The sequence below is a fragment of the Elgaria multicarinata genome, chromosome 9 (genome assembly GCF_023053635.1).
Source record: "Elgaria multicarinata webbii isolate HBS135686 ecotype San Diego chromosome 9, rElgMul1.1.pri, whole genome shotgun sequence".
Classification (NCBI taxonomy): Eukaryota; Metazoa; Chordata; class Lepidosauria; order Squamata; family Anguidae; genus Elgaria; species Elgaria multicarinata.
Window position 1 is genome coordinate 60,160,099 of NC_086179.1, and position 18,404 is coordinate 60,178,502.

General features: G+C 38.7%; 1 protein-coding gene across 1 annotated transcript in view; it reads left to right on the forward strand.

The window, feature by feature from the left end:
* Window positions 1-18,404, forward strand: part of NELL2 (neural EGFL like 2) — a 126,261-nt gene that overhangs the window by 35,007 nt on the left and 72,850 nt on the right. The window contains exon 10 of the mRNA XM_063134813.1: window positions 17,438-17,529. Within this exon, the coding sequence (XP_062990883.1) occupies window positions 17,438-17,529 (92 nt within the window). The remainder of the gene's footprint in view (window positions 1-17,437; window positions 17,530-18,404) is intronic.

The following is an 18,404-nucleotide window of genomic DNA, read 5'->3' on the forward strand; positions in this document are numbered from 1 at the left end:
TTCTTTTTCCTAAAGCTTTTAAAACTTGATGTTGTTCGGACTTTATACTGTTAGTTTTACCCTACCCTGTGCCTGTTTACCCTACCCTGTGCCTGTTTGCATTCTCTTCCCCTCCTTATTATTCTACTATGATTTTATTAGATTGTAAGCCTATGCAGCAGGGTCTTGCTATTTACTGTTTTACTCTGTACAGCACCATGTACATTGATGGTGCTATATAAATAATAATAATAATAATAATAATAATAATAATAATAATAATAATAATAATAATAATTCTATGAATATACCTAATAAAACTTTCCACAGGAACAGCTAAAAACTGACATATTTACCCCCTTTTACTTCATGAACATTATATGTCTTTGAAACAGACATGTCATATATTTCTTTCAAATTTGGGTGACAGCAACTGATGCACTTGATTTAGACTTGTCGAGGAATGCAATCCTTCATTAGTTTCATGAAGATTTGAACAGTGATTCCACAGTTACTAATGTTTTTTTCTGCCTCATTCAGGCAGTAACTGCAGGTGAATTTATGTTTTACATGCTCTGTTTCATTCTAAAGCTATAATGTTGTCAGTACTATTGTGTTTGCAGAGGGATTCTGTGGGCTTATCTACACCAAGCAGGATATTCCACTATGAAAGTGTGATGAATGTGGAATATAAAAGGCAGGAGCCACACTACTGCTTTATAGTGGTATTGAAATGCACTGACAACTGTTGGGGCCCATTGACACATACCATATACCACTTTCATACCGCTATATCCTGCTTGGTGTGGCTTTTATATACTGCTTTCATACATAATATAATATTTTATATTATATAAAAGGTCCTGCCTTTTATATACTGCTTTCATAGTGCAATATTTGGCTTGGTGTAGATGAGCCCTGTGTAATAAAGGGATATAGTGAATTCTATGTACAATGCCTATTCCTTTGGTTATGGAGTCGGATCTCTCAGTTGCATGTTATTACATAGATTGAGACCCTAGCATGGGGGAGAAGCGACTTTAACTCTTTGCTCCCCCACTGTAGTCCCAATCCAGATCTGGACCATATAGCTCCAATCTATATTGCCCAAAAGCAACCCGCATGGCATTTTGTAATCCGTGGTTATGTGCATGGCACGTATGGAGGTGGGGGAAAGAACCCATTATAGTTTCTTTCACCTTTGCAATCATCTGAACCCGGACATTATGTGTGTGTGTGTGTAGCAGGGCTGGGGGCTGTTGTTATTTATTTATTTATTTACAATATGTATATACTGCTTCCCATTCAAAATTTCGGAACGATGTACAAGATAAAATACAATAAAAACAGAATAAAACACCTTAAAATAGATTTTTAAAAGCAAAATGAAAGGTGAACTGTGGCTAAGGCTTGTTAAAGCTTCTCCACCCCCTACTAGAGTCCCAATACATATTGAATATCCTGATATTACTTTTGAGTAAAAAGGGGAAATATATAGCTACTGGTTGCTACATTCTTAAAGTAATGTGTAGTTTGATCCTCAGGGTATGGTGGTGGTGGTGGTGGGATTGGAAAGATTAGGGCCTCACACTATTTTTCTGAAAGCATCTTTTCTGTGCAATGGGTAAGAGACACATGAGGTTTCTCTGTTGCAGATTTGAAATAAATGTGGCCCTGATTTTTCAAAATTTCTCTTCATTTCTCACCCTCCTTCACACACAAAAAGACACAAGCATTTCTGAAGGGAGAGCTACAGAACAAGGTCCCCAATCAATGTTATTGCAAGGACTGGGCTTCAAATTAGGGCTATTCACTCCATAAACTACATTCAGTGTATATTAGCACTTGTTCAGATGGTTGTGAGAATCTAACCAGGTATTTGAATTATCTAAAGCATAGAGAGAAGACAGGGTTGCACATGATCTCCACCCGCAACTTCCCTGTGTTGATGAGGAAAGTTTGATGAGAAACTGTAACCACATTCACCTGAATGTGATTACTGTGCTCTGCATGACTGGGAACCTTGCACACATCTCTGTCTCTCCGTCTGCGCACGTACTGATATAGTAAGGTTCATATGCTTCATAAGTCAATACAGGATCAGGACAATGTGGGGCCATCTTTGCTGGTCCCAGGTATAACATCTTCCCCATCTGGATTTGGAATAGGGTGGGTACATGGAGTGTAAGTTGTAAGCAAGCACAATTTGTGACATTGCACAACATCATTACTGATCATGGGGCATGTTGTTAAGACATCAGTCTTAACTTCCAGTTTCCTGGCTTTGTGGAGCTTGATCCAACATGAATTAACCACCTTAACTCTGGAATTTAACTGATAGGCTTTTAAACCATGAAATTCTACTATACATTCTGTTTACATGCAATGCAATCCTATGACTCAGAAGTAATACGTATTGACTTCAACAGGACTTAGACTGCAATCCTATACGAAATTACTCAGGAGTAAGCCTAAGTGAACTCAGTCAGACTTGTGAGTAGATATGTATAGGATTATGCAGTTACTTTGCAGCCTCGTTTACTCACATTGGCTTGTACTTAGCTTCAGTAATGTTTAGCAGAAGATAAATTACTTTCATGGTTATATAAATACTTCTTATGAAATATTACCATGAGTTAAATGGTGTACATATTATATATTTCTCATTATACCTTCCAGAATATTACATTCTGAATGCAATCTATGTCTTATAGATAGAAATAGCAAAACTCTCACTGATTTTAAATTACTATGGGTTCTACCTTATTACCATTAAGTATCTGGAGGTGGACCATTTGGAGTAATATTATAGGGGGGAAAGGAGAGATTGGATGTACTGCAAGTGGCCTAATAATCTTTCTTCTGACAGGCAGTGTATTAACTTCTGAATATTTCTGAGATACACTTTCCTGCATACTCCAGATGATGAATCTACCTCACATATAACTATATCATAACGAATAGGCAATGAATTATATAAGTAAAGTATTAAGAAATGCTTTTGTTCAAAATTCAGGCCCAACGGTTACTCCAGTACTAAGGGATAGATCGGTGAATCATTTCTGCTTATGGATTTTCTCTTTTGATGAACATAGGATCAAAGATAATCATGTAAACCATCAGCTAGGTGGGTGGTGGGGGAACTGTGCCTTTCACTTAGGCTGAAAATCTGTGCACACTTACCGAGGAGTAAGACCCACAGAACACAGTGGGCTCATAGGATTAGATGGTAGATGGCCCTTCCCTGAGACTAACATGTCTAATTGTCATAATCTTATGTATACAATATTTGAATACTCAACCCCTTCCTTCCACGGGAACCTGCACCGGGAAGATGAGATACTTAAAAAACAAATGCAACTCATAAAATTGTGCTTTCATTTCCTAGATGGTCTAGAACAACTTGCCATAGTATGCTATTATTCCTAATTGAATACAATCAGTTCAATTCTAAACTCCTGAACTATCCACTCAAACTTATATCACTGTTAAATCCTTAAAAGTTCTAATTCTCTTTCTGAGCTGCCTGTCCTCTACAACATCTGTTGTATATGAACTGCATCTCTAGAAGGTTTTTAAAAAACCCAGCAACAATTCTGCACACTTCTGCTCAGATGTTATTATATTTTCTGAAATCTTTTAAGTTCTTTTAAGCAATTGGAAAAGAGAATCTAGGGGCCCTGAATCCAACGTCCTGTGTCGTCAGGAGATCCAGACAGGATTATGCACAGTGGGAGACAATCTCATTGAGCACGATTGTGTGTGATCCAAAGAAAAGCTAGAGGTGGCTGAGGATGACAGAATAATTGGAAAGATGTGAGTGAAATTAGATAATTCTCTGGAGACTGCTGGAAGCTCATTGGCTTAGTATAGGAGACCCAGCAGGCATGTGTGTGCATTGCCTGCCTGTGAGAAGTAGCCTGCACAAATTGGACTTGTTTTGCTTCATTTCTCCCAAAGAAACATTTTAAGTAACGGGTTTCAAACCACTAGAGAAGTCCTTAATACAAGAAATAAAAGTCTTGGGCATAAAAATGTTGGACATACATAAACCTTTTACAAATTGTATCTGAAAAGGCTTGTTTGTGAACATTCAGTAAAACTAATAGAAGATAATTTTATTTTAAAAGCAGATTTTTGAAGGTCTTCAGACCATAAGAAATAAATAGGAGAAGTTGACGGATCTTATGCAGGGACCTAATGATGGGTGTATTCACATTATAAAAATGCTACAAGATAGGAAAAATGACTAAGAAGAGGATAATGAGAAGAAGGTATCAATTGTGCATTGATGCTTATCACAACACAGAATAGACCCTGACATTTTGTGGTGTAAATTATAAATGCAACAGCTGATTGTTGTGTGTATTACAATAGCCTGACTTTCAAAATGCTCTGTTGTCAAAGTCCATTATTACATAGATAAAGAATTCTGACAATCAGACTGTAAAGCTGTGCATCCTACAAACAGAAATGAATGGAAGTTCAAAAGTAAATACAAGAATGACAATTATTGACAATCAGACATGACTAGAATAATTTTATAGCCAAAGCCCACTCCAGTCCACAATTCACATAGCAGAAAATACATTGGAGATGAGATAACAAAAGTTAAGCATTGTGTTTAAGAGCACAGTTCTATGCATGTTTAGGCCATGGCTAGACCAGGCCTATGTCCCGGGATCATCCCGGGATCATCCCTGTACATCCAGAATGACACACAGGGGATACCGGGAGACCCCTTATGTCTAGCTAAGGCCTTAGACAGAAATAAAGGCTTACAACTCTCAGCATTCCTCAGCTAGTCATGCAGGCTGGGGAATGCTGGGAGTTGTAGCACCTTTTTCTGTCTAAATACTCAAAGGATTGCACCCTAAATTACATTTACACCCATGAGACTTCACTTTGGCTAAATTGTGTCTTTTCATTTAAGCCAAATACTTAAGTGGGCTAGACTCGGACAAATCCAAATAATCCTGCTTAATTATATTTTATATACATAGAACACAGGCATTTAGTTTAAAAATCTGTATTGAGATACAAGTGGTCACTGAAAATAATGATTTAAAATGCTAACAACATTGGTGAGCTGCCAAGTTATTAGATCAGTAGAGGAAATGGGCATTTTTATTCCCACATTCTATAAAATTATGGGGGGAGGGAAAGCAGAATTTATGAATTACAGGTTAAAAATCAAATGGTGGATATAGAGCAAAAAAGATGTACATTCATTGTGCGTTTGTTATCAAAGATTTGAACAGTAAAGCAGAAAACACTGTTGATTTGCATGTAAGGCTATTTTGCAGTTGCTAGAATTCTCTTCTTGCTCAACGTGCTTCTTGTTTATGGCCTTTCAGGCTCCCATCTGTTGTAAATAGTCAGTGGGAGTGAGAAGCTACTGAGGTTCGTAGTGAGGGTTTTTGTTTGGCAATGCAACAAAGCCACTGACATTATACTCTGCCTTCTTTGTGACAAAATAAGATGCTGCTGCTTCATTATTCATCCACTTGCTATCCAAGAATTCAGGCATTGCTGGGTTGCAGTTTTTTGATCAATACTTCACAACAAATCATGATGTCTCCGAAAAAGCAATAATATAGTCTTGTAATGGAAGCTTGTGAAGTGGAATAGAGCACTCAAGGAATTGTCCATATAAATTAGAACAAGTTATAAGAGCAGATTAGATGAGTGGTATGTCAGTGATAAGGCTTTTGAAAAATATGAAGTCACACTAAACTTCCTGTGGCAGAAAATAATCAAGTAACTCATTCATGAAAGACTTCTAAAATTATAATCAGGATGTGTGGAGTGTGTTCCTTTATTTCTGTGGGTTCTTCTGCTGTTCCACCCCATAGTGTTTGATATCCACAGGAACACATTATTCAAATGTATCAGGCATGTAGTTTCTCTCTTGCACATCCTACTACCGGTTTAGGATTATTCAGTGCTAATTGCACATTACACAACTAAGTTGCTGTGCAAAGAGATAAAAGTGACAAAGGGTTTCAATACCCAGGTCAACACAAGTACAAATAGTAACTGAACTATGAAATGAACTGTGAAGTGAATATGGCTTGAATACTGACTTCATTAAAAAATGAAATGGATGTATATTTCCTATATTTACATGATCATCTATCCAGATTACCTGGATTTAAGTAGACTTAACTCATTTAATTTGTTTAAAAGTTAACTCACAGGCCTAGCATTGGACTATTACTTTAAGATGATTACCTCACAGACATATCTTAGAGGGCCTGAGCAATGCTGGGTATATCAGCTAGTCTATGAATAATTTGCAGACTAATCCCAAATAAAGAAATTATGGGTCTCTGTCTTATTCTGCATGGCATAAAATGTTTGGCTTTTCCCCTTAAATATCTATATTAGCTAGGGTGACCATATTTTGGAAACCAAAAAGGTGGACAAAATGGCCTCCCTCAGGAGGCGTGGCCACCCCAACATGCCCACCCCCAAGGCAGAGCCAACTCAACATGTCCGTCCCCCAAGGGGGCATGGCCTTGGTCACTATCATCAGCAACAGAAGGAGCATTATTAATATTAGCATGCACATCCTTTAACACCACCACCAGCAACCGAAGGAGCATTATTAATATTAGCATGCACATCCTTTAACACCACCACCAGCAACCGAAGGAGCATTATTAATATTAGCATGTGCATCCTTTAACACCACCACCAGCAACAGAAGGAGCATTATTAATATTAACATCAGCATCCATTATCACCACCACCAGCAACAGAAGGAGCATTATTAATATTAACATCAGCATCCTTTAACACCACCACCAGCAACCGAAGGAGCATTATTAATATTAGCATGTGCATCCTTTAACACCACCACCAGAAAAAGAAGGAGCATTATTAATATTAGCATGTGCATCCTTTAACACCACCATCAGCAACAGAAGGAACATTATTAATATTAGCATCAGCATCCTTTAACACCACCACCAGCAACAGAAGGAGCATTATTAATATTAACATCAGCATCCTTTAACACCAGCAGCAGCAACAGAAGGAGCATTATTAAGTCTGCCATGCTAGTCCAGCACTCTGTTCACACAGGATGTCAACCAGGGACCAACAAAGCAGGACATGATGTAACAGCACTATCCCCCCCCCCCATGTTCACCAGCAACTGATGCAAACAGGTTTACTGGAGGGAGCGCATAACCACCAGGGCTATTAGCCATTGATAAGATATTATGTTGCATATATTGTAGGAGTTTTGGCAATGCAGGGGTGGATAAAGGCAATCCCAAGTCCTCATGAAGCCTCCGATTACATCTTGGCATCCACCAAGAAGACGCCCTGATGGGCACAGAGTGACAGCTGGGAGGACTCTTTTCCAGACCTTTTGCAGCTATTTCCAGGGGTGATAACAGCTGTTTGTTGCAGGTACGTTCTGGGCTGTATTAAGCCTATTTTCTCCAAAGAAGTAAAATCCTTTCTTGGATTTTATTTTCTTGGAAAAAATCAATTTAATGCAGCTCAGAACTCATGCGTAGGAAAGGGGGGGGGATCCAAATCAGAGATTTACTGGATTGAATTTATTTTACAAAAATAAATTTATAAATCCAAAATTAAATCCAATAAACCCATTATTTGGATTCCCCCCCCCCTTCCCTGCATGTGCATTCTGGGCTGTATTAAACCTATTTTCTCCAAAGAAATAAAATCCAAGAAAGGATTTTTTGGGGGGGAGGGAGAAAATCAATTTAATGCAGCCAAGAACTCATGCATAGGGAAGATTTCCCATCAAAATTTTTTGCAAAAATAGATTTATAAATGCAAAATTAAATCCAATAAACCCATTATTTGGATTCTTCCCCTGCTTCCCCCGCCTTCCCTGCATGAGCGTTCTGGGCTGTATTAAACCTATTTTCTCCAAAGAAATAAAATCCTTTCTTGGATTTTTTTTTCCTCGGAGAAAATCAATTTAATGCAGACAAGAACTTATGTGCAGGGAAGGGGGGGATCCAAATCAGGTGTCTCTTTTTATTTGTTAAAAACAAATTTACAGTCTTTTTTTTACTAACTTACTTAATGGGAAGTGGGGGGGGGCAGACAATATTTTATTTTGGGGGTAAAAACTACAGACCTGGCAAGGAGGGGGAGTCAATGTGTCCTCGTGCTGGGAGAAGCTTGCCTGGGCACATCCAGCAAGCAGACATAGCAAGAGGGGGAGCCAAAATGCGTCCTCCTCATGCTGGGAGAAGCTTGCCTAGGCACAGCCTGCCAGCAAAAACAGCAGCACCTGCAGCGTTGTTGCCTCCTTCCTTGTCCTCCCTGGAAACGCCCGGTTTAAGCCACGCCCACCTCGTCCATACGGGACTCTCCTGTCGACGTCAATAGGAGAGGCCCGGATGGACGAGGTGGGCATGGCTTAAGGCGGGCATTTCCGTGTTTTGGAAACGCGTGCTTTAAGGCTTTCCCGGCTTCTATCGGGGCCTCTCCTTGGTCGTCATCACCATGGTGACCAAGGAGAGGCCCCAATAGAAGCTGGGAGAGCCTTAAACCACCCGTTTCCGAAACGCAGAAACACCCGGCTTAAGCCACGCCCACCTCGTCCATCCGGGCCTCTCCTATCGACGTCGACAGGAGAGTCCCGTATGGACGAGGTGGGCATGGCTTAAACTGGGTGTTTCCAGGGAAACGCCCGGTTTAAGGCTCTCCCGGCTTCTATCGGGGCCTTTCCTTGGTCGCCATAGTGACAACGACCTAGGAGAGGCCCCGATAGAAGCCAGGAGAGCCTTAAACAGGTTTTTTTTTTAAAAAAAACAACAACACCTTTTTTCCGGACAAAAGGGGGAAATCAGGGATTTCTGGCCGGACCCGGTTTTGCCCCCCCATTTCTGGACATGTCCGGGCAAAACCGGACGTACGGTCGCCCAATATTAGCAAAATATTCTGCATGTACTTTACTAGCCATTGTTCCTGTGTTTTCCAATTGAAATGAAGGCCATGGCTAGACCAGGCCTATATCCTGGGATCATCCCAGGATCATCCCTGTGCATACAAATGACACACAGGAGATCCCGGGAGCAGGCAGGGACGACCCCTCTATTTGCTTGGGATAATTCTTAGGTCTAGCTAAGGCTGAAGTCTAGGCTGCAAAGGAAGATACTGTCATGTACTCCTATTGTTTGGCTGCACAAAGGGCAGCTAAAAGTATTTTAGGGCTGCAATGCAATACACATTTACCTGGAAATAAATCTCATTCAATTCAGTGGGGCCTACGTCTGAGTAGATATGGATATGATTTTACTGTAAATGAAATAAATTAAAAATGAGGAAAATATTAGCACATGAATTACCTGTGGACTTGGTCTATACCTTTAACAAGAATTTAATTAAAAACAAAAAACAATATTACTTGCAGTAATGTGTTACTACTATAAAGACTTGCTCAGTCTCTTCGTTTCACCAAAGTCTTGGTAGTCTTGCAAGACATGCAGGGATTGAAGAAATTGTGCTTTTCTCTCTGTTGGAATGCGTGAAAGTGTGAAACTTGTTCCTAAATTACTTGCATTTGCTGGTTCTAATATCTACAGAGAATAACATTGTAAGACCAGGAAAGTGTATCAACGTACATTAAAGAAAATATCAGTTTATGTTAAATAACTTATATTTATCCCTTTTGCCTGCCTAAGGAATGAATCATAAAATAGAATGTTTAAGGAAATCTGTATTCATTAAAATAACATACCCTACATGTATAAAATTTGCCTTCTTTAAGGAGCTAAAGGATCAAAATATTTGTAATATTTTCCAGGAGAGAATTAAAAATATCATCATATTGAAAATGTGCTTCAGGGTTTTTCTCCCCTACCCTCCCCCCTTTTTTTTATGAAGTTATGATTTATTTATGTCTAGAAGTTTAGCTTTTTCCTTTCCTTTTCATTACACCCTCACCAGGGAGTTTGCAGAATACAGAATCCCTTCAGCAAATTATTACCATCATTTTATTTTCACTGTATACAAAATTTAAGATGCTTTTTAAGGAGACTGTTTTGGCACCAACTGGGAAAGGATATATTAGCAGTGTCTACTGTTTTAGAGTCAGAGGTTGGTACAGGTTGAATATATTTTGTATATTGGAAATATACAAAATGATATCTGTTTGTTTTAGAGATAGGAAAACCATCACATTTTGTACAGTATATGTTGATGGATTTTAGGATGCCATTTCTGGCTAGTATTGATCAAGTATTATTCAGGACTAATCTTATATATTATTTACTTTCTTTCTTATTTATTTTAAAATTTTCTAAACTACCTTTCACCCACAAAAGTGTGTTCCAGGGTAGTATACAAAGAGAAGATAATAATCAACATTATAATAAAACACAATCAAGCCATAAAATTGAAATAGCGACTTATCAAGAAGCTGTAAACAAATTAAAATTCCTAGGCAAATAAAAACATATAATCTGGTACCTAAAGGAATAGGCTAGTGGCAGTAGTTGAATCTCCTTCAGGAGGGCATTCCAGGGTCAGGGTGCCAACACAGAAAAGATACAAACACTATAATGTATGGCATAAAATTTCACATCTTTATGATGGAGAACTACCATGTGACACCTGCTGAAACTTCCAGCTAAAAGCATCCTAATATAGCCAATAATTGATTTTTGTACTCTGTCTCTCTCTGGGCATGCTATGCTATGCCATGCTAACCCACAATAGGTGACAAGCTACACACTGTGGGTTGTTTCATGAACAACCTAGTGCATGGTGCACCAGACAGATGATCATCCAGTTAGCCAAGTGTCTTCCTACCCCCTGCCCTGTTTTCATAGAAAAATAATTTTTTCTCTTCTGCTGCTGGTTTTCTATAGTCGTGCGGGAGTTTGACAGCTACCAAAGGAACTGTCAAACTCCAGCTCAGCTACTGTGAATGGGAAGGGGGAAATGGGAGGGACAAATGGATCTGGTTGGAGAAGGCTCACTTTGTTGTAGGCCTTTTGCACACATAAAACAGGACTGAAAAAATGCAATAAAATAATAATAATAATAATAATAATAATAATAATAATAATAATAATAATATTCCCAGCCCTGATTTGGCACCAAAAAAGGGCTCTGACTGTGATCAGGATCATGGTCAGAGCAAGGACAGGGGGCTTGGCAGGAGCCAGTGGCAGGAGCAGCAGCCCGGCACTTGACCAAGGGAAAGGGGCAGTGCTGAATGTGAAAAGCGATTACGGTCCTGCTCAGGAAGAGTTGCAGGGGGTTCTGCAATTCTTGACAAGTGGCCTGCTTCTTGATGCCCTTTACCAATGTTGGTTTGCAATGTCTGTATTTGGATGACACACCCATCTATTGTGGGTAAGACAACAGACCGTGGGTTAACAGGATGGGTTGTTTGAGAAAAACAACTCACCCTGATGAAACCAGTCCACGTTTGGTGACACAGTAGCCCACCATGGGTAGTTCCACAAAACAGCCCATCGTGGGTTGGTGTGTCAGGTGAACCAGTATCTGTGTCTCCCTTTATATTGGTGGTATGTATTTTAAGATACAAACACTATAATGTATGGCATAAATATTTAAAATAACAACTATCATAATCATGCTTAGATAGTAGTCTGATTTTCAAACCCAATATATCATTTGCAGATTAGTCAGCCATGGCTTTATTCTTTCTACTGCTGTGTGTATTTTATGTTCAAAATGACTCATCAAATCACACAAAATCACAATTACAAAAGGTTGTATCCAGTGGTTTTCCTCTACTGACAGAAGACTCTTTGATCCAGTGGAGGTTTCTGTCAGCAGAATGGGAGATTATTTTTGCCATTCCCTCCTGTAGATCTGTTCCAGAGGGTTGGGGGCGCTCATTGGAATTGTGAGAGGCGTCATGGGAGCTGCAGGCAGGAGGGAATCCGCAAAAAATTCTCCAGCCTATTCCCCTGACAGAAGCCTCTGCTGGATCAAAGAGTCTTCTGTCAAAGGAGCAACACTACTGAATACATCCCAAGCACTATTAGGAAATGTATATTCAAGAGCAATCTTTGAACACCAGCTTTACCATGCAATCTTATACATTTCAACTCAAAAGTCCAATTGTTTTCAGTGGGCCTTACTCTGAGGTAGATGTAGGATTATAGCCTTAAAGTGAACATCAAAGCACAGATAATTTTGGGCTGCTGCTTCCTAATAATCTTGCTTATATTTTATTTATTATGCTCATTTATCTCCTCCCTTTAAAGCTACAGACAAATTCTTCCAAAGCAGTTTATTAATAAAATTAAAATATAACCATAAAAGAAGTTTCAGCTATTGCAGCCATCCATTCACTTGCAGAGACTACGCAATCTGCACCACCTGTAACTAGTTGAAAGTGCATTTCCTGGCCCAATTCAAAGTGCTTGAGATTAGTTTTAAAGGCCTAAATGACTTTGGACCAGGGAATCTGAAGGCCTGCATGCACCTATATGAACCTGCTTGGGCCCTCAGATTGGCCATGGAGGCCTTTTTGTTCTTTCCATGGTGTCGGGGGATTTTCTATAATTTTCAATAATGTCCTGGAATGACACACCTTCCCCTTTAAGGCTGCCATTAGCATGGCAGGAGGGAATGACATGCTTTCTTGAGGCACATCATTCCCCCACCCCGAGCTCCAATTGAGGTCTTAAAGGGGAAAGTGGGTCATTCGTGGACATTATAGAAAAGGCCCCAATTGGAGTGGATGGTGGTGGTGCAGAATGAAATCCTTTCCCCTCCTCCACTCCAATCGGGTTCTTTAAGGTGGGGGGGGGGGAATAACGTACTTTCTGCAGGACTCAGAAAGCTGCTTCCCCACACACACACTAGGTGTCCTCTTTTTTGGTTTCCCAAATATGGTCACCCTATTGTTGCTGATGATTTGATTTTGATTAGAATGATATTTTAATGCTGCTATTTTAGTTAAGTGTGTGTGAATCACTTCTTTGTTTTTATTTTGAGATTTTTTTTAAATCTTTAAAGGTGCTATAGAAATGGGTTTAATAATAATAATAATAATAATAATAATAATAACAACAACAACAACAACAACAACAACAATATAAAATATCAGGAAAAACTGGGCATGGAGCTCTTCAGGTGCTCCATGTCCATCTGGGGAGGGGGGAGAGGAGCGGGGGTTTGTTTGTTTGACCTTGTAATTTTTGCTGGAGCGCAAGTGCACTCTAGCTCTTGTTGTTGTTGTTTTTAAAAAATGGCCGCCGTGACGGCCGCGATGCCGGTGACGTCGCACGGCCCATGTGGACTGAGGGGGAGGATCTTGCGATTAGCATATTGCAAGATCCTCCCCCTCCCCTCCCCTGGTATAGACATGCCCAAAGTGCCATATCCTGCTAGGTGTTGATTTGGCACTGGTCAGTATAGACAATATGTAGAGTGACTAAGGCTCTGACTTAGTATAAGGCAATTTCCTAAGTTTGTAAACCACAAGCCAGCTAGACAGGAGAGATTAGATTTAAGACAACATGTTTCTATTAATGACTTTAATAGAACTAGATGTGTTTAAATTCATACAATCTACTTTAATTAGTACGTAGAAGTTGCTGTCTTGTTACTGAAGTACTTACATGTGCTTATGTAGTTAAGGAAGTGAAAGTTAATAAACTATGTAAGGTGTCAAATTTTCACTTTCCTTCCATTTCACTATCCAATAAATTCCCCAGGGAAGAGCCTTCAACAATTTGCCTTCAGCAAATACCTGTTGGGAGATTTGGAAGTGAAATTTCTGGAAGCAACCCTGCAGCAAGTAACTGTCAGTCACAGCTTAGTCCTCAAAGCACTAGTGCAAGCCCTAGTGCCACAGAAGAGAATTAGAGTTGATCTAGAGCAGTGGTTTGGAGTTTCAAGTTGTCAAGGTCACTTCTAATAAAATACAAGAAAATGAACTCTGCTGGTAGAGAATGGCTAATCCTGTTCAGTTGAATATGAGTTGAAATAAACAGGAATGGATTGTTGTAATAATGCTTTCCCCTGCCACACACAGACTTTTTTTCTCCTTCACATTGCTTCTCCCATTCCATAAACAGCCTAAGATTTTCCACATCTGTCATGCTGATAATTGGAAGATACAGGATGGCTATATGCATATGTGGTATATTTTGTAAGATCAGGTGCTTGGAATGGATACAAATCAAAGTACTGCTGATCTAATGAAGTTGCAGTGAACAGAAAGTGTTTAAATACTCCACAATGGGAACTGGAACTGCAGTACAATATACAATGAAGTCAAGAACAAATATATTGTCTTTCACAAACATAGCTTAAGGTACCAGGCATTTTAGCATATATACATTTCAAATTTTTATTTCTGATTATGACTGCAGTGTTTTAGAAATTGATTGGTCTAGGTTCAAAGATGTTTTAGGGTTTTATATTCTTTGTCTTCCATGTTTGCATTTTTATGATGCATTGCTCCAGCACTCATTGAATTGGATTGTTCATAAAACTTCATATGAATCATACTGTATGAATCCCTCCTTAATCTCAAATTCATTCAGATAGCTCCAGAAATGACAGTAGTTTATCTGGTGGTGTTGGTGGTGGGGAAAACAACCATGGTAATTTGCATCTCTCTCTAACATAAAACAATGCTGGGTGAACCATTTCAGGAAGCATTTTAAGAACAGTAGAAATTTGTTCTTGACTAAAACTCCATTACAAATGGACTTTCTCTTTCTCTCATACAGTGGTTACAGTTACATCACATAAAAGCCAACTGTCTGGTTATTTCTATGACTCATTGGAACAGAAGTTAAGATGAATGAAGATAATTCCCTTAGGAGTTATCAGTGACAAGATAAACACATTCTTATTCCTGGGAGGGATTCTGACAGGCAGAAATGAAATCTTCACTGGACATTGCATTTATAGACTTCAGGTCAAGATGGCCAGTTTTTTACCCTCGAGGTCAAAATAAATATCAAAGCTCTGCTGTCATGGGAAACTGAACATATAGGCTTGTACAATTTGCTATTAAAAGACAGAAAAAATATATTCAGTTACTTTATGTGGAGAATGCCAAATACAAAATTCTAACAACATTTAGGCATTCGTTAGTGCTCTCTTCATCCACCATACAGTTTTAGTCATCTTTATATGAAATATAATAATACAAAAATATATCTTCAGTTCCAGCATGTTTGATTAAATCTTGGGTCTTAAAGCTACATTCTGTAATGCAAAGGAAAAAGTGGATAGGGTCATGTGCAAGGGGAGAGAGATTCTGCCAGTGCAGAAAAATGACAAGAAATTCAGCTCAAGTTGGAGCCATATGGACAGAATACTGGACTAGAAGTACCCTTGGTCTGATCCAGCATGGCTGTTCTTATATTCAAAAATAACATTGGGAACAATACAGAAAAATATTTTCTAACTCAGTTTCACTGACTCAGAATCATCTAACTCTATGGAGAAGGAATAAACCTTCTAGCATGTAAACACCCAGGCAACAACATACATGTAACCATATATGAACATAATTTGTGTGAATTCCCTTCCCCTTTTAAGGGGGAAAGAATTGTATGTGTATACAGCTGCATCACCTATTAAGTTGTTGTAGGTCTGATGGGGAAAAGTAGACACTCCTCTATTGATAGTCTGGTAGTCTTCTTTATTACTTCCCATGTACTTGTGTATGTATACATTTTGTATTATTTGAAAGTGATTTGCAAACTTCATTTATTTTATTTAAAACATTTACATGCTACTTGTCTATTAAAATATCCAAAGCAGTTTACAACTTCAGTAAAAAAACAAAAACAAAATTCACTACTATTCACTAGGGGTGTGCATAGCGGGTCTGCTCCTCCCTGAAATTCAGGGCAGAGCTCTGTTGAGCAGGTTCCCTGCTCCAATTTTAGGAGGTGGTGTATCTCCACACCACCAGATTACTCGTCAGAAAACTGCTCCATTTTTGGAGAACTGCACTATTATCATCAATAGGAATTAACAAAAATGCATACATCTCCATCATTTTTAAAGATAAAGAGATGAAATGTGGTACCCTGGTAGCTCTTAAGTAGGGCTTTAGCCATGCCAGGTTTAAAGCAGATCCCTTCATCCCTTGATTTTTCGGATTTTTTTTTAAAAAAACCCTCAAACCATCCCCCCCATACACAAACAGAGAGAGACATGAAACTGCGCTGATGCACAGTTGTGTATCTTCAGTTTATAAACATAGTGACCTGCTGCATTCCCTGACCATTTGCTCTAATGGGGTGAAATGGGTGTGTGTGCTCTCCCTATGAGAGGTCAGACAAGAAGAAACAAATATAATACATTTATTTTATATATATTTTTCAAAGCATATAAACTTGAGTCCTGTTTTCAAAACAGGAGATATACTAGTAATAGCAAACTTTTCTCCCACCGCCCCTTCTTCTCTTGACTTTATGTCTGGCCGAGTTGCGTCCATACTTGCAGTACACAGAACAGCCTTTGGCACAAGATTCTTTTCTGTATCCTAATATTGGCTTGTGAGACTGTATGGATCTACATTGCCTGCCAGTCATCATTACTTCCTGGGACAACTCATTTACATGGAATGGTTTTCATTATTTTTATGTGAGCCATTTTTCCTAAATCCTTCCTTTCAGCCAACATCAATTTTTCAAGTGAAGAAAATTGGTTGTAGTTTCATTCTAGTTCAGATAGAGCTCCCATAATTTAAACATACAGTACCAAGTCGACACACATGGGGCACTTAGATTTTTGTAGGAGGTTAGTTTCTGAAAGTTCTGCAAGCTCTCTTGAGAGAAGATGAAGTGCATATGGGGAGTGGGACTTTTTCTTGCTCCATGAGCTAGCAAACGAATGAATTCCGCGGTGGAGAAAAATGGGCTATATCATTTACAATCCCTCCCCCTAAACACTGTGATTGGAGGGGGGACATGGAGGACACTGTGGCTATTGGGTAGACACAGATGTCAATCTCAAAACTACACTTCCCTCAGTGACAGTGACTTCCTAATATGGAAGTGTTCAGTTAGTTGTCTATCAACAAGAAACAAGCCCTCACATCACCTAAAAAACATTCAGATATCTACAGATCCATGGGGTCTCCGAATGATCCTCTAACTGCACCATGGGTTTCCAACAATTTTAAAACCGCCCTCCAACCGCCCTGCAATTTTGGAAGTCTGTCGGACCCCAGATTTTCGGTGTGGACTGTACACCCCTACTGTCCACACCCCTACCCCTGAAATGCTCAAACAGGTTGTACCCATCTCTAGTTACCCAAAATCCAAGCAGACTTCTGTCTGCTGTAAATTACAGTCTCTATCCTTTTGAGTGATCATTAAATAGTGTCTAAACCTACATAGCCTAGCATGTTGACATTTTAATTTTGAAATTTACCTAGGGCATTGAATGTAAAACCCAAGTACCTACATTTAACCAAAGTATTGTTCTGTTTTAAAATCTATAGCAATATGTGTGTTTGACGGCAAAACCTACTTTGAAGGTGAAAGAGAAACTGTACATTCAAACTCAGGGGATTGCATTCTGTTCGAATGCAAGGTAAGATCACTCTTAACTTATTCTCTTCCCTTTTAATTATGGTGTAATGTGCCCTTACACCATAATTAAACTTGTCAAAAATATTGTAACCATGGCACTGGGCTTTTCAAGTTTGTGGAGTTTTGCCAGTTTACACATAAATCAATTGGAAGATAAAGCTTTTTTAAAATTAGTTGTTTTCTTTTAGTAAGGAGGGCTCATTATCTGAGGAGGAAATTTAGAGCAAGCTGCAGGCTCACACCATCTTCTCTTGCATTCCCCTCACCCTGGGGAGAATTCAAGAATTCATCGAGGAGATCCGATATTACATTTCTTGGTTGCTTCTCTTTATAAGCCCAATTCTCAGCTACCTTCTTCTTATAATCTCTGCATCCTTTCAGACATGCTGTATGTAAAGTTTTTTCTAATGTTAATTTTGCAAAATGTCTTCATTATAGAATTTGAATTTTTGAGTAAAATGACAAAAATACTTTTTAAAAAACATAATATTGTCCTCTTTCGAGGAAAAAAATGACAAAATTAAGACCAGAAAGGTTATTTTTCAGCTTTTTATTATGAATTTCTGTTCTGCATTATTAAAGGATAGTAAGATGTGAATTGACTTTATAGCAACATGCTAGTAACGTACCATTTTTGGTAGAAAGGTGGGGTACAAATAGAATAAAATAAAATAAAATAAATAAAGTATACAAATGAAAGCAGTTGTTTGTTTCCTTCCAAAGAACATTTTTGGATAATTGCAGTTCAGCAATTTGGGGATAGAAGTGCTATCCATTTGTATTCATTGTTATTAGTTATTGAGTGATTCCTGCTTTTCAACCATATTTTTATTGGTTTATTTAAATCTAACTGAAAATGTACTTTGTTGATTTAAC